We start from the raw sequence: 22,156 nt of genomic DNA on the forward strand, positions 1-22,156 counted from the left end.
TAAATTGTTCATCAATAAGTAGACATTTTAAAGTAGCAAGAAGGTAAAAAGAATTTGAGAATGTTAATATATTATTTCGAATCTATTAAAATTCTTTAAATAAAAAATCTTGTAATATTGAAGATATTAAGAAAAGTCTGTTCATATTTGCTTACTATTTCTTACAAATAATGTAAATTATTTTGCTTGGAGATCTCCATGTCGATGATTATTATTGCAACTGTCATATAAGATTCGATAAATCCTTTAAAATTACATATTTATCAAATATTTGTATAACATTAACTTTTATATTTATATTTATTCGAAATATTCGAAGTTATTTCTGTGTCCGTAAAAATTAGAAAAGAAAAATGTTTCTTAACTGGTTTTTGACGATTATACTCGACATAACACAAAGTGTTGCCATGATGAGTATATTCGCCATAACACAATATACTGCCATGACGAGTATATTCGTCATAGCACAAAATATTGTCATGACAAATATATGTACTTATCAAAATCAGCTAACTGATTAAGAAGGCTACATTTTCTAATAGTATGGTTAAATTATATATTTAATGAAAGTATTCTATTTAAACAAAATATGTAGAAGATCAGACGTATACAATATAATTATAGCAAGATATAATAATACAATATAATTATAATAAAGACATAATTATAGCTCACACACTTTCCAAAAGAATTGTGAAAGCTAACTGATTAATATACTAAAAATCAACTGAATAAAATACAATACAATACGTGCTTCAATATCCAACTTAATATTCGAATAAATATGTATAGAATACAAAGAAAAAGAGAAGAGAAAATCAGTTTCCCATGACGAACAAGTTCCTCGCAGAACATCGATGGACGGTGAACGTCGACGCTGTTCGAAACTAGTTCAAAGGAACACAGTAATCGCAACCTCCGAGCGTTTTACACATGCTTGGCAGTGGCCCCAATTAATTTCCATTAATTACTCGGTCATCCGGCTTCTACCACCTGTTTCACCGCGATTAACACGATGCCTGTGATTAATAATTCTCGGTACGAACCGCGCCGGGCGAACTGTCACGCTCAAAAGATTGTCGCTGGAACGAGACGGACGGTTCTCGCACCGTTCCGGTATAGCAAGAGTTCCCAGCTTATGGCAATCCTGCGCGCGTGACAGTTTCAGGCCTCGTATACGACTCCGCTCCACACCCCACGCACACGTACGCAGTGATTAATATCCGATCGGAGATTATCGCGCCGTACGGTGCGTGGTTGGTACTTATTAATTACCAGGCAGGTGAGTCGAGGGTGGCGATCACTTAACAGGTGCAGGCCAGCTTTCCGCAGCTTTCGCGCGGCAGACAGAGTAACGCGGAGCGCTGCTACTTAATTAATAACGTGTCTAATCGACGCCAGAATTCATTTGCTATTTAGTTGACAGTATTTGCCTGACGATAACGTGACAGAATAATATCTCAGTCGCCATACCATAAATACTGTGCTTAGATTGCTAGATTAATAATAATAATAATGTTGAAACGGCTTACCATTTACCAGCGTGACGTTTCCACGCGTTTTCTGACTGCGATTGCCCATATTCTTGTTACGCGAGCGACTGCGAACAATGAGTTCTAACTAGTGGGATGTCCTAGTTTGTTGGTTCACTGGAATTAATTATGTGGCGACATTGGGAACTGCTATTTTTCTATGAAACGGAAGATGGTATACGTGTCAGTAGAATTGGAGAACATTGACACATTTTTAATAATCTGTTGTTTTATAGATTAGTAATAAAAAGGAGTATATGAAATTTGATATATATATATATATATATATATATATATATATCAAATATATATATCAAATATATATATCAAATATATATATCAAATATATATATAAAATATATATATATATATGGATTCCTTAGGTCATTCGGAGCAACTTTTTCCTTAGCGAAAATGCAATCCGAGACTTTGTTTATGAGTTATTAACGAGAAACGGTGACCAATCAGAGGCGAAATCGAGTGGTGCGTGGCAATCGTACCAACAGAATGGCGAAGCCAGTTTCCGCTCATTGGCTTGGTTGCTTCGCGGCAGTTGATCCTCCTTCTTATTGGTCATTGATTTTTGTTAATAACTCGTTAAAGATGCGCCGGTGAAAATTTTTATAAAGGAACAAGTTACTTGAAACAATCTAAGGTATTTCCTACTTCCGACATTTTCCCATTTTTTGAAATTTTTAGGACATCTTGTATATACAATAAATATCGAAAGAATTCAAGAACATTAACATTATATATTTTTAACGAATTGTGGAATCAAGTACTATTCCTAAACTAATTTTATAGATGAAATTAAAAATAGTGAACGTATCAGGAGATTTAAACGCATTATTAGCTGAACATTAAATTTCATGTATCTTCTTCCTTGTTGATTTTTGTATTAAAATTTTTTGTTTTAAGTTTTTGTGATCTATGTCTATTTGTAATATAAATAAATGTTCTTATATCTTGCAGTCGACATAGATCACTTTTATTTTCTATAAAGATGTAATTTGGTGAAATTGTCTACTATTTTTTGTTTAATAGACAACACGTTTATATCGCAAATCAAACAACCCTCGTTGAAAACATAGTTCAACGATTTTTACGAACAATAAGCATCTTCGCAAAGGAATTTATTTTATACGAAAAAATAAATATTTAAGAGGACGTTTCATGTGTTACAATTCATTTAGTAGGCGACTCTGTTTTATAATGCAATTACAGAGATCAATACTATAATACTACAGAATTAACATTTTTACTGTAACATGTACAGGGTAGTCTAAAAATTATTCCTTACGATTTTCCAGGTACTTCTCATCAGTTTTCAATCCACTACAAATTGTAACATTAAGAATTTCATCAATTCATTTTAAATTGAACATTAAGAGGTATTGTTGTACGTTGTACAACTTGTAGATAATTAGCATAATACACTATATGCATTACACATTTTTGTACATTCTACGTACGATATTCTTTTATTAACTATTCGTTTGATTTAAAAATGATTTCGTTCCCTTTATAATAATAATGATTGCAAAATATTGTAACAAATTATTAGGAGTCACAAATAAAAGTAATATAATATATAACGTATAAAAATACTTTCGACAAACAAGATTTTGCTTTCACTAAATAGATAAGGGTAGTAAAAATAAATGAAATAGAAAAATAACTAAAAAAATAAATAAAGGAAACAAAATAAATGCTTGCTAAAGAATTGAAAATCATTTATTACTCGCCGTAATATTATTATCAGAATTTTGTGGTCGACTGAAAATTGTTTAACAATTTCATCCAGCTATGAGAAGTATTGAAAAAATCGGGGAGATTTTTGCACTACCCTGTGCACAGCCTGTACGAAACCTGCACAGGCATTGCGTTTGTGTTTGGCGTTGCAGTAGCGAGTTGTGATTTTGAAATACCTCTGATCGTAGTCAATAACGGAAAACGTGTTTGGAAAACTGTATGTGTTTAAAAGCCAAGCGATCGCTCGCTCGCTCGAATCGGCCGATTGTCCTGAATGGTCCGTTGGTTTGCAGGCCAAGCATTTTCACAGCCGTTGAACAGCGGCTCGAAAGTAATGTTCACCAAGGAAGGTCCGGCGACAGAGGACGATAGCTACATGGGTTACTCCGTCACGGCCGGGGACTTTACTGGAAAGGGCGACAGCGGGATGGCTGTCGGCATGCCTCGTGGCTCCGAACTGCTCGGCAAAGTATGCTCATGAAATATTAACACGTAATCGACGGCCAAAGAAAACGACCATTGGAATTAATTCCACCGGTGAAAGTAACCCGTCACGGGGCGAATTTATTGCTTTTGCGGGAAAAGGATACCGCGCGGCTCCGTCGCTGTCCGGTCCCTTTGATAGGCAACCTTTAGCCACACGCGCCGATGCATCGGACGGATCGTCACTCTTTCACATCTTTTCACTACAGAGCTCTACAGAAACACCAAACCTTTGCACTCGGTTGTCTCCTTTCGAGAGACAGAACTGCTGGAAATTATGGCGGTTTCATCGTTAACGATTTTCGTTATTTAGATTCTCGTTGTTTCTAACGTGATAATAGCATCTTGAAAAAGGTCAAGTCGTTTAATAGGCGATTTAAGAAAATCAGCCGAATGCAATGGGTTGAAGTTACTATAAACTTACTATGAACACTTGTTTTCCCTGATTGGTTTTAGCTCACCAATTTATTTAGTATGAATATATGTCAATGCATTTAACCCCTTGCATTACAATTCCTTTCGCGCTTCCTTGATTCCCATTTATTTGTTCTTAATATTTTTAATAGTAGGAGCAGACAATTCTTGTTTCTTTTATTGTCATTATGTACTTTCGTTTTCAGACTTTGACAACAGAAGAATAAATTTGATTTCGATTTAAAATAAATTAATATTCACGTGTTTAGTAGATTTTTCAATCACGAATCTGACTCGTTATAGTGCGAGGGGTTAATGTGAAAAGCGATGCATAAATTGTATTATCCATGTTAGTTATGTTATGTAACAAGGTGTATGTAGCTAAAGGTTGAGAATAACGTTGAGTACACAAGTTCGATACTGTCATACTGGACAAATTAAATAATTAAAATAATTATTCATTTAATTGAAGCATGCTGAAATTTATATATGTATATAAAGAATATGGAAGAATTATTAATACAAATGCGAATATTAAATAATCAGATGTCGCAGAAGTATTCATTCAAATGGTAAAGTTAAATAACCTTGACATCGTAGAATTATTAATTTAAATAGCAAGGTTAAATAACCTCAACATCGTAGAATTATTAATTTAAATAGCAATATTAAATAAGTAGATATCGTAGAATTATTAATTCAAATAGCAAGATTAAATAATAAGATATCGTAGAATTATTAATTCAAATAGCAAGATTAAATAATGGGACATCGGAGAATTATTAATTCAAATACCAAAGTTAAATAATAAGATATTGAAAAATTATTTATTCAAATAATAACGTTAACTGACGAGACATCGTGGAATTATTTAAAATAACAATGTTAAATAAAAAATAAGATATCGTGGAATTATTTCAAATAATAACGTTAAGTAATGAATGAGATGTCGTGGAATTATTTCAAATAATAACGTTAAGTAATGAATGGGATATCGATGATGTATTATTAATTGACAAAAATGTCCGATCGCAGGTCATTCTCTTTACATCAACCATGGCGAATCGTCAGAATATTACCGGTGAACAAATGGGAGCTTATTTCGGTTATGCCGTGGCTTCCTGCGATATCGACGGCGACGGCTTAGACGATCTTATAGTTGGCGCGCCTATGTATACCGTGCCTGATAACCCGGAAATGACCATCGAGACCGGAAGGGTGTACGTGATCTATCAAGGCGCCGGACCTGAAAAATTCCGCAGAGTCGATTCCAGGTATTTCAGTTGTTATTTGCTCGAATAACCTCATTTTTTTTATTATGAACTGTGCGAGATCAATGACCGTCTCTTTCATTCAATTGCTATACTACGAATCGTTATATTTTCAATTTTTGCATGTGTAAAGTCATAGAAATGCATAATCTATTTATTAGGAAAATGTTAATTTTTAAAAATCTTTTTCTATTATTCCATTGAAATTATTGCAATGAAAATAAGTCTAATTACTTCATGCAACTTCTAACAAAGCTTTTTCTATTATATATTTTGGTTAATATTAATGTGCTTTTAATCGACTTATTTGTAATATTAAAGGACTCTTTTAAATTCCTTTCTAGTAGAAATATCATAAAAATAATTAAGCACAATGCTAGCATATTTTTTTTTTTAATTTCAATGTGGCATTTGTTCTTGAGTTGGCTTTGGATATAATTCAATATTGATTTAGACCTTTACTTCTTTCTAATAAAATGTTGTTCAAGTAAAAATAAATATAAATTAAATTAAATCAAATAAAATTGTTACCAGTAAATTGTTTTCAATTGAATAACGATATTATACGAATATTTGCTTAGTTTAATAACACTCTTTTCAGTAATTTTGAAGTAGCTTTCGTAATTTCATGTTATAATTTATTCAAATCAAATCTTCGCAGAGCTACTCAAGACAATGACCACGACAACTCATAAAAAACCATTAAATTAAAAATTGATACTTTTCCATAAAAAAAGTCCTGACACTGATCGCGTTAAGGTTAACGCAGCATCGGGTCACCACAGTCGTCGACGTCACCTTCGTGACGTAATTCAAGTCAACGACCTCGACAGCTATTAAAAAATCATTAACATTGTGACACTTTACACCGAGATACCATAAAACTCGTTCGCGCTACTCGCGACACTGATCGCATTAAGGGTGGCACGGCCTTCGTTCGCGAGGACCGTTGACCTCTCCTGATAATCGCTTATCGTTATCCAGAGACGGGGAGAGCAACCGCGGACGATTCGGTTTGTCGCTGTGCTCGCTGGGAGATATCAACCTTGACGGTTACGGGGACTTCGCGGTGGGTGCCCCTTACGGCGGCCTCCACGACAGCCGCGGCGCTGTCTACATCTACCACGGGTCCGCTACCGGCGTCCTCGAGAAATACTCCCAGGCGATTTACCCCGAGGACCTCGGACTGCCCGTCGACCTGCAGACCTTCGGCTTCTCTGTCGCCGGTGGCCTCGACCTCGACGGCAACCACTATCCCGACCTAGTCGTCGGCGCCTACGAGTCCAGCACAGCGGTGTTCTTCAGATCACGGCCAGTCATCAAAATGGACTCCTACGTGACGTTCGATCAGGAGTCGAAACTGATCTCGCTGGAGGATAAGAATCGTACATTGTCGGATGGCAGCAGGGTCACCGCGTTCCCGTTGAAGGCTTGCTTCAGGTACAGCGGCGAGGGCGTCTCGGCCAACCACACTTTCAACATCCAGTACGTCCTTGATGTGAAGAAGACGAAGAATCCCAGGCTGTTCTTCTTGGAACTGGAGGGCAAGAATACTATGAATCGCACGATCACTGTTGAACTGGATAGACAATTCTGTTGGACTGTTCAGGTTGGTATTGATGATGAAGGTTTAGGTATCGAGTAAATTGTCTGAACAGAAATGTGCGATTAGAAGATGTCAGGTCGATGAGTATCGAATGAAGTTTTCAGTAAAGGTTCATTGTCTTTTGTAAATTGTTGATTAGGTAAGGATTTATTTTTATATCGACGAGGAAGTTTATCTTTCATGGAATTACTTGTGCAGCACGGATATAAAATTGCTATTATAGCAATCACTGGTTTGAAGATTTTTGTGCAAAATGAATATTATTTATATTTTTTTTAGTTACTCTGGATCTTGATCTTATTATTAATAATTATAGTAGCTTGAAAACAATATGTATGTAGATTCTCTTTAATTTTTAACTGTTTCTCTTTGCTTTAAATTACGGATATCTATTTTTATCGCGAGTGCATAAAATCCGTAGTCTAATAATTTAAAATAGACATTTATATGAAATTTAGTGCAATCGATATACACCAGAGTATCAATGTAACATAATACAAAAATAATTGTTGAAGTAATTGCAAATGGACGGGTATGGAAAGGAAATATAGTATATTATTATCCAAAATTATATATGTTTATTATACTATATATTCTGTATATGTATACATGTATATATATATATATATTATTATATTATATAATATATATTATCTAATTATTTAAATTATATTAAATTAAATATACGAAACGATCTAATTAAAATCATCTTCAGGTATACGTGGCACCAAACATCCGAGACAAGCTGACATCTCTAGACGCCGAGATGCGCATGAGTCTCGACGAGGAGCGCTACAAAGACAACAGGCCGCGAGATCCAGGACTTTCTTTGCGCCCAGTTCTGGGATCGACAACATCCAGAAGGGATTCCCTGTCCATCAGAAAGAACTGCGGACCTGACAACGTCTGCATACCGGATCTACAAATGATCGTGACGTCTAACGTGTTCAGATACCTCTTAGGATCCGGAAAACGTCTGGAATTGGACGTGCTCGTGCAGAACATGGGCGAAGACGCGTTCGAGTCGACGTACAACCTGAGGCTTCCGGCTGGCATCGACTACATCAAAGTGGAGAAGATCGAGACCATGGGAATGCCCGTGCAATGCTCCGCGCCGAAACAGTCGAACAACAATACCCTCCGTTGCGACATCGGCAATCCCCTGCAGAAGAACGGTCTGGTGAAGTTCAGGGTCCTGTTGCAGCCAGTCACCTCCCAAGGGATGAAGCCTGTCTACGAATTCGAAATGGACGTGAACACTACCAATCCGGAGAACCCGTCGACGGTGGCGGACAACTTGTACACTTTGAAGCTGCCGATCTGGATCGAGACCGATCTACGCGTGGACGGCGAGAGCAAACCGAAGGACGTCTATTACGATCCCGCTAATTATACCAGCGAAATTAACGCGACCACCGAAATGGAGTTTGGTCCTGCCATGACCCATAATTATACTATTAGAAACCTGGGACCGTCGGATGTTATCGAAGCCGAGGTTTTCCTCATTTGGCCTGCACAGACTCTGGCCGGAAACGAGCTGCTGTATTTGTTGGAGCAGCCGGAAACTTCCGGGCCCATCGCCTGCGAGACCGCGAATGCGAACTATCTTAGCTTGAAGGTGAGTCGCAGGTGTATGGTCACGGTTGAACGGCTGTTTGTACACCCCAAAAATAGGCGAATTTTATTTTAAGAGAATAAGAAATATCTGTTTGAAATAATTAATTTCGAAATATTATTCTCAATGCCATTACTTGGAAATAACATTAGGAAAAATAGTAATTTATTATGTCAAATTATTTTATAATTCTTTTATATATAATAATTTTTGTGTAGACAATTCATTCGTTTAGAACAATTTGGTTCGAACAGTGCTTTGTGAAGATAGTATTATACGAAGAATTTCATAATAATTATTAAATACAGTAATATGTTATTTAAAATGCTATCTTAAATCATGTTATTTTGAAAGAAATTACAGACATGGAACTAATTGTGAAATGAAATATCATTATTATTAGAAATATATAATTTGAAATAATATTTTAAATAATGTTATTTTAAAAGAGATCACAAACATGAAACTTAGTGTGAAATAAAATACCGCGTTATTTGAAACAATAGTATCAATAATGGCATTTCAAATGTGCTCAGATATTTCTGATATAATATCCTGTGAAAAGTGTTGCATTGTACAATAGATATAGTGCATTATACAGGGTGTCCTAAAAATGTCTAACAATCTGACAATGGGAGGTTCCTGAAATTATTTGAAGCAACTTTTTCCTTTACAAAAATTTTCTTCCTGACATGGTTGACAATTTATTAATAAAAAGAACATTGACCAATGAGAGACAAGTACTGCTGATCCGAGACAACTGAGTCAATGAACAAACCTTGGCCTCGTACGCTCGTTGGTTCAGTCGCCTTGCACCAGCGAAGATTTCCTCTCATTGGTCAATGTCTTTTGTTAATAACTCATTAACGCTGCCTCGCCAAAAATTTTTATAAAGGAAAAAGTTACTCGAAATGATCCCGCAAATCTCCCATTTCTAGATTATTACACATTTCAAGGATCCTCTACACAATATTAACCATCGCACATGATAGTAGCACTTGCATTTTCCATTAAAAAGAAAAAGGATATAAAGATGAATTAAAAGCCCAAAATAAAAACCTGTTAAAAATCGTCCTAGATCCCATCAAAAGGATCAATGACCAATCAACCTACTCTCTCGCTAATAACTGTCTCACTTATTTCTAGCTCGACCAACGCAGGAAGGTCTTGTATCATCACACGGAGCCATCGGGCGTGATCTTGGACGAATCACAATCCGGCAAGACGATCAACGTGCAAAGAGGATTCGAGGCGGACAGGGCGAAGATAAACCAAAAAGAAGAAGCCGAGATCCACAGCGGGGACAGTTCGAGCATCCAAAAGACGCGTCACTCTTCCTCCTCGTCGTCTAACGTGGTCGCGAGCGAAACCAGAAGGATACAGTTATCGACGACAGGCGACAAGCCAGACGTCCTAGTGACCACCTACACCCAGAACAACTCTGGCACGAGCTCCATCAACACCGGAAATCTGTCCGATGGGAACAAGGGAGTGGTGTTTCACACGCAGACAGACGGCTACAGTGACTCCGGCGCTTTGGGCAGCGGTTTCCGCTTGAGCGAGGACAGCGGTCTGGGCTCGAGGATACCCAGCCTGGAGGAGCACTACGGGACCCGTGTGAATCACACGGAAACGATCGAGAACCGCTGGGGCGAGACAAGCGTCTCTGGAGGCCGCGCGATTTCCGGTTCGCACGACACCGAGCTGAGCGAGAGCGAGAAGAGTTATCAGGAGCTGCTCAGACAGCAGGAAGAACAGCGCCGCTTGGTGTACCAGAGACGACAGGAAGAGGAAAGGAGGAAAGCTGAGGAGGAACGGAAGAGACACGAAGAAGAAGAGCGGCGAAGACACGTGGAGGAAGAACGACGGAGACAGGAGGCGGAGGACGCGCGTAGGGTGCAGGCAGAGCGGCAGAAAGAGATCCGAAGGCTCGAGGAGGAGCGAAGACGGGTGGCTGAGGAGGAGTTCAGGCTCCAGCAGGGAAGACGTACTGGGATTTCGGCCGGATCGGACAGCGGGCTGATCACCGGCGATCGCGAGGAGACCGTCGGGAGCGGCGAATTCGGTTTCAAGCTGCGCAACGTCAGCTCCACACAAGAGTTCGAGTCTCTGTTTGGCGCCCTGTCGAAGTCGTCGACGTACCAGCTGTTCAACAGACAGGGCAGACATTACGTCCAGTTCATGGGCAGGATGAGGACTTCCGGTGACAAAAGGGAGTACATAGAGTTCCAGGATGGGTCCATGTTCCCGCTCCAAGATCGGTACGGCGACGTCAGTTACGTCTCCGAAAGTACCGAGACTCGGGACAGCCGGTTCCAGCGGATAGAGGGCGAGCTTCTAGTCGATTCGCACGGGAAAGGTTTTATCGTTCTGAAGGACAGCCGCAGGTTTCCTCTGCAAGGCTCGTTTTCGTACACGGAAGAACGTTCTTACACCTTGAATCCGCGAGAAGGTTATCAAGGCAAAGGCTCGAGTGGGTACAGCAGGTCTTGGAGCGAGGAGTCTGGCCACGTCGGCGACGTCGACTACGAGTCGAGGTACTCCAGCACTCACGAAGAGAGGAGAACGGAGAACAGGAAAGTCACCAGCAGGATCCACGAAAGAGAGAATCGCGAGTCTTTCGATGAGGCCAGTACGCAGAGCGCCGACGCTGCCGCCAGGTACAAGCGCGAGAGCGACATGGTGGACGTGAAGGAGTTCAAGAAGTTCGAGAGTCTGCACAGAGTTCCCAGGGACCTGGAGAAGGATCTCGTGGCGGAGGAGAGCGAGTTCGACGAGAAGGCCGATTACGAGAACGATCCTAGGACCTATGGACCCGAGAGTCCTTGCGACACCGCGAAATGTGTCATGCTGAGGTGCGTCGTCGGTCCTTTGAAGAAGGACCAGGAGGTCTGGATCGGAGCTAGGTACAGGGTAGATGCGAGGACCTTGAAGAAGGTGGCCATTCAAGAGAAAGTCAGGGTCTCGACCAAGCTGGTGGCGCGTGTCACCAAGCAACCGTTCATCGGCAAACCTGCTGAACATGTGGTAAAGAGCCGCGAAGTCAAGACGAACGTCGAACCTAGCTCGATGCCAACCGTGCCCGATTCTATTCCACTCTGGGTCGTTGTTCTCTCTGCTTGCGCTGGCACGATCATCCTGCTGTTGCTCATCTATTTGCTACACAAGGTTTGTTCGTTTAAATTTAATACAGAATGTTACGTGCAAGACGCGTCAAAGAAGTAGTTATAGTAGGACATATGTTAAACGGATTTGTTCAGGCTTCGTAGATTTACGCTTTTAAATACAATATGTATATTAACAAACATTGATTCCCGTTTTATCTTTATCATATCAAATTTTCTATTTGATAATTAAAATGAATTCCTTATTTTTACGAATGTACCCATAAAAGCTGATCTGATAATATAAAATGTCCACCAATCTATAATGACATGCAGGCAATCATAATTAAGTTGGAAACGTTAACGGTGTTTATTTATGTTAACAGTGCGGATTCTTCAAGAGGCACAGACCATCAGACGCGCCAGAGAGACAGCCATTGAATAGGAATGGTCACTTCCACGGGGACGATCACTGAAGCATAAATCATGGTTAGACCGGTGAGAGTTCTCGTGTCTCACGATAAACGTCGTGCACGACATCGATCAATCGAACGAAGTGCCTTGATCCTTGCGAATGCGTCGACGGAGCAGGAATATGCGTTCGCTGGATCACGCGGAGCTGTAACGCAGCACTGCCACACACGTGTATAAAATAATGTTTACTAACGATAGCGAATACCTCTATCTCCAGAACGTTTACGGAAACTGGTTAGAGCGAATTAGAGAGGTTCTGGAGCGATTCTGCGAATATTTTACTGCCACTGAATACTCCTTCCAGCTCCTGCTGTTCGACCATGCAAGCTTCTAGTCAGGAGACATTTTACATTTTTATCTCGTTTCTTCTCATTTTTAAATCTTTGATACTGGCCCACGAGTCGCTTACTCCTTTGAAATTGTCGTAACTCTTCTATTTATCGAGTATTTTAGTTTTTGTTTTCTACATTGCAAAGCATGAAGTGTGAACATTATGTGACGTTGACCATGGGATGCCATATGCTATTGATTTTAAGATTTTATGACTATTGTTAACTTTCTCAATCTTAAAGTACATGTATTGGTCTTAATACTCGACAAATTTAACTTTTCAATTTGCATTTATTGCAAATCTTTAAAATGCATTTAGGGGTGTTTTTTTAACATGTATATCAGTGACAAGAAGTGACAAGAAGTAATTTTTTGTCATTTTTTCAAGAATAATACGATTTTTATCGAATATTATTTATCAGGACTATTATTATCCAATTGCACAAAATCTGATTAAACACATCCCAGTTATTTTTATATCGTAGTACAAAGCGTTAGACACTACAAGGTTCCACACTTTTAGCATTGCAATGTTTGAAATAATCGAAAAGCAAACTACAAATTATTTATATTGAAAAATAGTCTCTGATGACAAAAAGTTAACAATAATTAGTTAGAACAATCGAACTCCAATTCTCAGAATAGAATAATATATTCGACTTGATGTTCAATGAATCTTTCATAGTTCGTCTGAAATGATTTTTGGGGTACTTAATGAAATAAAATAAGGACGTAACAACAATTTCAAGCCAGTTCGTGACTCATAAGCTACTGTGTATTTACTTAAGCCTTCTGTTCGTCGATAAAACTCGACGAGCCTTACACGCACAGTTTAACCCTTTGCAATCGAAGCCATGTTAACTGTAAATCCAAGATATTTGTTTATACTTATATTTTATACATTGTGGAATTGCATTTTTCGACGTAAATTTGATCAAAATTATTTTTAGGGTCGCCATTCGATCGCAAAGGGTTAATAAACGTCTCTCGACGGTAGAAAGTCAACGTTCGCTAGAATATCTTTTCTAATCGCAAAGAGTAGATAGAAGATCGTCTTCTTTTACTAGTAACGAGAAATTCGTTGATCGAAGATTTATGGAAAAATCGAACAAAGAGATTCTTACGAATGTGATTGTTATTAACAAATCGTTCAATTCGGAGCTTGTAGAAATAATAATTGAATCTCGAACGTTTCGAGAGCGACACGGAGAGGAGGTGCAATTTTCACCGAATAATCGCAGAGTAGTTCAAAGTTTTATCGATATTGTAAATGTACAGGGTGTGCCATAACGTGTAGATCAAACGAGGAACATGAAAATAATTTAAAAAAAAGTTCGTATACACGTAGGTCCTGTTTGACCTGATCTCTCGCGACAGAATATTTTATTTTGGTTTGCAAAATAGGGCTTACATTTTTATATTTTTCTACGTTTCACGTCCGAAGAATTATCAACCCGTTGTTACCATTTATTGTTTTATAGATTTTTATTACTAGAAATTGTTAAAACTCGGAGTAGCTATTAAAGAGCAAGGTCAAACAGCAAATAACTTTATACGAACTCTTTTGCGCAATATAAATTACAAGACACTCTGTTTAATAGAGATGGTACCGTGAACTAATAGGACTCGAAGTTCTTTCTTCTGACTTAATAATAATATTTATTTATGATAGCCCATTGATAGTAGAAAACGATAAAGGTGGGAGAAATGAAAAAAAAACGGAAGTGTAGCAAACGAAAAGGAAAATGCACAAAAATAAGCCGCTTTTATGTAAGAGAGTTATTTTGCGAGAACAAAGATATGTCGTAAAACGTGCTAATGAAATGTTTGAAAACGTAATCGATTAGGTATATCTTTTTAATACATTAACACGTCCGGTCGACCCCCGAATATATTTCGACGCGTTTGCGGGTTTATTATCGACAGATCTCACCTGTTGCCGGCATCGGCGAACGATTTGTACTTTCCTCTTTCTTTCGATCGACAAAGCAATTTCAACAACGGAATCTCAAATTATTTATTAAATTTCTGCATTGTACGATGTATATGTAACGTATGACAGAGATCCGTAACCTGAACGGGGTTCTCCGCCCCTTGTGTATGTGTGTACAATCTTGTAAATTATTAATTGTATTACTAAAACTATTCGAATGGAAAAATAGCTAACGCAATAATAATTATATAGAAAATAAAGAAAGAAATTCCTGAGCAATGCAGGAAGGTAGAACTGACTTGTATATACAGACTTAAGATAAAAAAAATATATATATATAAATAATATTATTAATACTACAGTCGATGTTTTCTTTATTTGAATCCGATACCTTTCGAAATTATTAGCATGTAAGAAAATTAAGTAAATTATATTTCCAACGTGAAAGAGAAATTTAGTTTTCTTTTAATTTATTTTCAGTTTTCTTCCAAATCTGATTCTAAGTATATTTTACTACTTTAGATATTAGATATATTACATTACATTAAATACATTTTTTGAATAAATTTTAGTATCTCTTTTTAAAAAGAGCAATTCTTTAATGTTTATAAGAGCGAATCTGCAGTATACTATTATGGCTTGCAAACACTCGTCTATTTCGCAGCTCAATTTGTTATTATAAATAATGAATCACTCGAAATACCGAATGACTAGTTGTATAGATTACAGTGATAATTGATTAATTTCTCACTGCTTGATGTTTATAATCATTTATTTTGTTAGCGATATTATTAAGCACTTCCTAGAGCAATATTTTACCAATTTGTTATTAAAAGTAATTAATACGTAGATGAATTATTACCGCGATATATTCAATTGAAAAATTCACTATTTTTACCAACTTGTAAACTATGCTATCTAAAACTCTGAAGTAATTAAAATGGGGTATACAGCATACTCGATTCTTACTATGAACACTAAGCTAGTATGCATGCAGTTTCAAGGGCCCTATAATTCTATAACCCTGTTACCATTTCTTGCCGCGATCAACATTACCAACAGTCACAAAAAAGTAAGGCGTTAGCAAGAAGCGAATTTCTTGTATACTTCATTTCTACTAAGAATACTGAATGCAGTTAATTTTGCAGTCGTCCATTGTTACGGGTCACTGGCAATTTACCTGCGCTAATCCTACGCCTATGTGATTTACTACTACGGCGATGCTACCATTCAACGGAGGTCGATTTTTATAGCGTTGAAATATATTATAAAAGTTAAAATTCTGAACAACTTTTTCCTTTTCCATTTAGGGCCGTTCGGTCTAAATTATCAAAATTCTAAGGAATATTAAAAATTACATTAAATATTATAGAAGTTTCTCAGATATTTCAAGACGCTTCCAAGATTAAACAAATAAGGTGTACTTTCAACAAATTGATATTAATGTCAATTGTGTATCGACGGAACATTTTTTCCTGCGTTTCTCATTCCTCAAAATATTTAAACGACAATTTCATTGTCACTTTATGGAACAAATGAAAGTAATTTCAAAGTCTTGATATTCAAAGTTTGTTACATAGATCTTTACATCGAAACTGCAAATTGATGATATCGTATTCAAAGAATGGATATTCAGCAAGATTGTGCGCATTTTCAGGAGAATATAAAGGAAGATTAGAAGATCTGTAATAATTCAGCACATGAGCACAAAAATGCCTAATGAATATTTTAGAGAGTCACTTTGTACACCAAAGTAAAATAAGAATAAAAAGTGATAAAATAGCATGTATTTTCAGATTTATTTATAAGTAAAAATTTGCGAGGGTGGATGCACGATTTATTTATTAAAATGAATCACAATTTCCAATAATCTGTGAAGGAAGTGTTTTGAATACCGATCAAATTCCGTTTCCCTTGAAAAATTAAGGCAAACCCATCTTTAGTTCACATCGCTCCACATCACCCATGGCATCGCCTATAACCATTTACAATGGCATAGTAAATTGAAGGACACCTCGCGGCTATACTAAATATTTAATTTTCATATAAAACACTTCATAGGCAGATTTTTAAAAATATCTTACAATTAATAATTATTCTATAAGAATACACTCTGTATATTATAAATCGACGCAACATCGTGTGATTTGCTCCTAACAATAGAGTGTGGAATAAAACTCCCGCTGTCGTTCAGCTAACAAAAACTTGCTGAACTATAGCTATTAATATTTCTAACAACAGTTTCTCTTATTTCGAGAGATTCGAGTGCAAAAATTGATCTTTATCGTCTTTAACGTTAAAATCGGCCTCATATTCGCTTATCAGAAATTTAACTATCTCCAAACTACCAAAAACAGCAGCCATGAGCAAATCTATTTTACCATTATTGTCTTTAGTATTAAAATCGGCCATCTCTTTATTTATCACATTAACCATCTCGGAATTAACAGAGATAACAGCAGCCACCTGCGAAACTGTCTCTCTTCCCCGCCTTTAGCATTAAAATCGACCTCTCATTCGCTAATTAAGAATTTAACTATCTCCAAATTGCCGAAGGCAGCGGCCGTGTGCAACACCGTTTTGCCATAATTATCTCTAGCATGAAAATTAGCCTTTCGTTCGACTATCAGAAATTTGACCATCTCCAAGTTACCGGAGGCGACGGCCATGTGTAAAACAGTCGCGCCGTGATCGTCCGTGACATCGACATCGGCCCCCTTTTCATTCGTCATATATTTGACAATGTCCAAAGCGTCGAAGGCGGCAGCCGCGTGCAAAATTGTTCTGCCGTCGACAGCCGTAACGTTTATGTCGGCACCTTTTTCATCCACCAGAAACCTAACCATGTCCAAATTACGAGAGGAAACGGCCAGGTACAACACCGACGTGCCATGGCTGTCTTTAGCGTTAATATCGGCATTTTTCTCGTTTATCAGATATCGAACGATCTCCAAATTACCGAACGCGGCGGCCGTGTGCAGAACCGTTTTCCCATTGTTGTCTCTACTATTTAAATCGAGCTGTTTCTCGTTGATGAGAAATTCAACGATCTCCAAGTTGTCGAAGGCGGCAGCCGTGTGCATGATCGTTCTGCCGTTCAAGTCTTTGGCAGAACAATCGGCCCCTTTTTCGTCCACCAGAAATTTAACCATCTGCAGATTACCAGCGGAAACGGCGATGTGCAGAACCGTCGTGCCGTGATTGTCCGTGGCATTGAAGTCGGCCTCTTTCTCGTTCGTCAGAAATCGAATTATGTCCAAGTTGCTGAAGCCAGCAGCCGTGTGCAGAGCCGACTTGCCATTGTTTTCTTTTTCGTTGACATCGACCTCGTTTACGTTCAGCAGAAATTTCACTATGTCCAGATTATCGAAGGCAGCAGCCGTGTGCAAAACTGTCTTGCCGTTGACCACTTTGGCACTGCAGTCGGCACGTTTCTCGAGCACCAGAAATTTCACCATCTCCAAGCTGCCCGAAGAAACAGCCATGTGCAAAACCGACGTGCCATTTTTGTCTTTAACATTGTAGTTGGCTTTTTTCTCGTTGGCCAGGTATTTGACTACCTCAAAGTTACCAAAAGCGGCGGCCGTGTGCATAACCGATCTGCCGATATTGTCTACGGCGTCGACGTCGACCTTCTTCTCATTCACCAGAAATTTAACCATGTCGAGGTTGCCAGGTGAAACAGCTAGGTGCAGAAGCGTGGTGCCATCGTCGTCTCTAGTGTTGCAATCGGCTTTCTTTTCATTCGTCAGAAATTTCACTATCCCCAAGTTACTGAAGCTAACTGCCGTGTGCAAGACCGTTTTGCCATGTTTGTCTTTGGTATTATAATCGAGCTGTTTCTCGTTTACCAGAAATTTCACTACCTTCAAGTTATCGAAGGCGGCGGCCGTGTGCAACACAGTTTTGCCGCAATTGTCCGTTTCATTGATGTCGACGTGTTTTTCGTTTACTAGAAATTTGAACATCTCCAAATTATCGAAGGCAGCGGCCGTGTGCAAAATCGTTCTGCCGTTGATGTCTTTGGCGTTGCAATCGGCCCCTTTCGCGTTCACCAGAAACCTAACCATCTGCATGTTGCCAGAGGAGACGGCCATGTGCAGAATCGACGTGTCGTTAATGTCTTTGGCGTTGCAGTCGGCCTGCTTCTCCTCCGTCAGATATTTCACTATTCCCAAGTTCCCGAAGGCGGCGGCCAAGTGCAACACTGTTTTGCCTTTATTGTCTTTGGTATTGAAATCAACGCCCCTGTCGTCCACCAGCATTTTGAACGTTTTCAGGTCACCGGATGTGGCAGCCACCTGCAAAAGCGTTATGCCGTCCTCGTCCACGACAGTCACATCGTCATCGTCCAGCAGAGCTTCATCCATTTTCAATTTGCAAGAGGTGACTGGAAAACACAAAAGAGAGTAAGAGAAAAGATTTTTAAGAAGGTCGAGGAAAATATCCATAGGAGCAAGATGTTTCGGGGATATTTCAATGTCTATGGTAAAATGGTACAACGTGAAACAAAATTCTGGATATAAAATTCAACGAAATTGAAATAATGATCGACTACTGATGTCATGTAACATAATTAACAAACGGGAAAGGCATTAAATGCTACGCTTGCAACAAACGTGAATATAATTTTAAGTAACGTTCAAAAATGTGTTTAATTACATAAAACTTCTAAAAATTACAGTCAACTTCGAATCGAGTAAGACGGCTTCATTCCTATTAATCCTTATCAGACGTCAAACACTGAAGCCTAATGTATAATGTCACGTCAGAGATGACTTACGATCGTTAAGGGTTAAATACTGGTCGTGATTGTTCGTTGATGCGCCATCACTCTGTCAACGGGTTATCCAACTGAGACATCGATGAAAGAATCGTCGAAACAGTTACATTGAAAGGTGCTTCTATTTAAGTTACATTTAGTCGACAATAATTACCAACGTTTGCGAAGATCTTGACAAAGTAAATTTTGATAAAATCACGATACATTTGGCAAATTACTAGCTGCACAAAATTGATGTAATGAATTCTTTGTACTGAGAATATATAATAATCGAATCAAAGTTGAAGCGTCGAATATCAGACCGGTCTATCGATCCTAACAAATATCATCAATCAAAGCCGTAGATCATTTATTCTCAGTTGTTGTCGTCTTAGTAAATAAAAAGAAGCTGGATCTAAAACAGGATCTATTGTCAGATCTGCGAAAGACATTGTTTAAATTTTCTAGTTATAGTTAGATTAATTATAGAGTTAGTTTTAATTATAGACTCGGATAAAACATTAAAGAAACGGGAGATTTTTATTCTTTTTATCGTCATTCTAAATAGTAAAAAAATTAAGAAAGAGCATTATAGTTATCGTTTACTATACTAGTCTCTTTATTATCCAAAAAAAAGATTCAAATCATTCGGCGCAGTTTTAAAAAAATTCTTAATTTTCGAAAGGAGTACGAATACTTTTTTGTACCCACTGCATACAATCGATTTATTAATTATATACAATAATATAATATAATTATATACAAAATCCTGAGAAGATTGTAATTAGGCTAGTAGACGCAGGATTTCCTTTCGACTTTTTAAAGCGTTAGTTTCTGATTACAGAAGTTAACCCCCCACTCTTTCTGTGGTTATGAGATAAGTGCAGGTCAATTGAGATCAAATCCGCGATAAACGGAAGCTATAGCAAACGCGCCGTCAATTTATCCCACAATTCGTTTAACTGGCACCATCCCTGTATCAATTACTTCGATAAAATAACGCTTGCACAGTGGTTAGAAAAACATACCAATCAGATTGTCAATTATTTAAGACGTTCATATCGAGAGTGGCCTAAGTCCATTTTCCAGGAACATTGAGCTAATTATTTTGATATTTACATTCCTACGTTGTACATAATTTTATTTTAGCGAAGCCTTTGGAACACAATAATCATTAGAAATATAAAAACATTACTTACTTAGACTTAGACCACATTTAAAATAAATTATTCATTTACTAGCTAATTTGCAAAATTTTGAACCAAACAAAGATCTATTTTAGTTGTTTAGTTATTTGCAAAAAACTTATGTTGCGACTACGTCTGAATTCCATAGCCATTTTATGGTGTCATAATGCTATATTCTAATATCGGGGATCCTCATGATAGTGAAATATGTTGTAGTTGATAAGAAATTAGGGTGGGATGGTGAAGATAACATTTTTATAATTTTAAAATTTTTTAAGAATTAATAACCTTTAAGATTTTCAGTTTTTGCTGATTTTTACGAAAACTGTCTTTTACAACTGGATTTCAATTTATATATCTCCGAAGCTATTAAATATATTCTACTAATTTTAATGTCTACACATATCTGGAAAAACAATTTCGAAAAGTAAAAATATTTTGTTATTTTATTTTAAAAAATACATATTGCAAACAAATCATAAAATCATGTAAAATAAAGATATAAAACGACATAGATATATATATATATATATATATATATATATATATATATATTATATATATTTATTTAAATATGTAGCGTATAAGTCAAAGTTATACTAGAGTTTATAGACTTCCATATATGAGTGTATACAAGGACAATGCAATACAATATATTTTGAGGTTAATAAACTTTGGGTAGGTGATGTAGAAGTTTTAGGTTAGTTAGACTTAACCAAAAAGTCACGCGTTTTTCGTCTGCTCTGGAACAGAGCTCACAATTATTTTGTGCCGCTCGATTTGCCCCGAATAACCTATTTATCAACTATTAATTTAATAAATATTTTTCTAGAGATTTGTAATTAAATGTTAAATAATTAAATTATTCACTCAAATTTCAATTTCTAGAAATTATTGCTAGGGGGTTGGTTAAATAATCCGCATTGTGAGAAATATAACTTACTTGCGTGTATAATATATTCCTTGTGGGCACGTGTTCACACTTCGATAGCTGAACAAGGACGAGCACACGAGGGAACACACAATGTAACCGTTTGGCACGCACAAATACATCGCGCGGATGTCCCCAACGCAAGGGACATTCGAATTCAAATCATAATAAAACGGAATAAAGCTGATGTGGCAGCTACCAAATGTGCTACATACGCTACAATATATTATACCACATGATGACGATAATTAACGCTCCGTGGGCCCGCGTAATTTTCAGGTCACGCGCTAATAAATCAACATTTTACCAAATAATTTTAGTTTCATTCACAAAATAACGTATACGTCTTTATTATACAAAGTGTTTGAGATAAATAATAGCAACATTGATAACGATAGCCAGCACCATCAATCTGAAATATCAAAATGAATACCTTGCAAATAGTTTATAAATAGATACTATTTTACTTAATAAGTAATGCTTTAATAAATAACGCTATAATAAATAACGGTATAATAAATAACGCTGTTACTTAAACTTGCAACTCTAAAAAAGCATCACGAGTGCCACACTGTAGAGGGTTGCAGGTGTAGCATGACCTTTGAAAGATGAACAAAGCTACCTCAAGGCGATCATTCTCGCATCATTCACTAAATCTAAAAACAAGTCGCGATAGTTGATTTCGCGACGCTGCAATGCAAATCGCGACTTGCTTATCTAATCTGTTATTGGGGTAGCAAAGTCTGCCCATTGTTGCAGCCG

The 22,156-nt window shown here is 37.5% G+C and overlaps 2 protein-coding genes across 3 annotated transcripts in view; one reads left to right on the forward strand and one right to left on the reverse strand.

Moving 5' to 3' along the window:
• Positions 1-14,854, forward strand: part of If (integrin subunit alpha inflated) — a 149,118-nt gene extending 134,264 nt beyond the window's left edge. For both annotated transcript variants that reach the window (XM_078197514.1, XM_078197515.1), the window contains 6 exons: positions 3,578-3,753; positions 5,217-5,455; positions 6,437-7,061; positions 7,774-8,676; positions 9,820-11,841; positions 12,164-14,854. In XM_078197514.1, coding sequence (XP_078053640.1) covers positions 3,578-3,753; positions 5,217-5,455; positions 6,437-7,061; positions 7,774-8,676; positions 9,820-11,841; positions 12,164-12,253 — 4,055 coding nt within the window. In that variant the 3' untranslated portion in view covers positions 12,254-14,854. The remainder of the gene's footprint in view (positions 1-3,577; positions 3,754-5,216; positions 5,456-6,436; positions 7,062-7,773; positions 8,677-9,819; positions 11,842-12,163) is intronic.
• A 2,173-nt stretch (positions 14,855-17,027) lies between these two features.
• Positions 17,028-21,452, reverse strand: LOC144467632 (uncharacterized). Its single transcript, XM_078176522.1, has 2 exons — positions 21,407-21,452; positions 17,028-18,904 (listed from the first exon to the last, which is right to left on the reverse strand). Exon 2 carries the CDS (start codon positions 18,882-18,884, stop codon positions 17,028-17,030), a length of 1,857 nt encoding a protein of 618 aa, XP_078032648.1. The 5' UTR covers positions 18,885-18,904; positions 21,407-21,452.
• Between the last annotated feature and the right edge of the window lie 704 nt (positions 21,453-22,156).

Source organism: Augochlora pura, chromosome 3, assembly GCF_028453695.1.
Source record: "Augochlora pura isolate Apur16 chromosome 3, APUR_v2.2.1, whole genome shotgun sequence".
Classification (NCBI taxonomy): Eukaryota; Metazoa; Arthropoda; class Insecta; order Hymenoptera; family Halictidae; genus Augochlora; species Augochlora pura.

Bases quoted from the DNA above. Each gene is read 5' to 3' on its own strand.
- LOC144467632 (XM_078176522.1), bottom strand. From the start codon at position 18,884: ATGGATGAAGCTCTGCTGGACGATGACGATGTGACTGTCGTGGACGAG.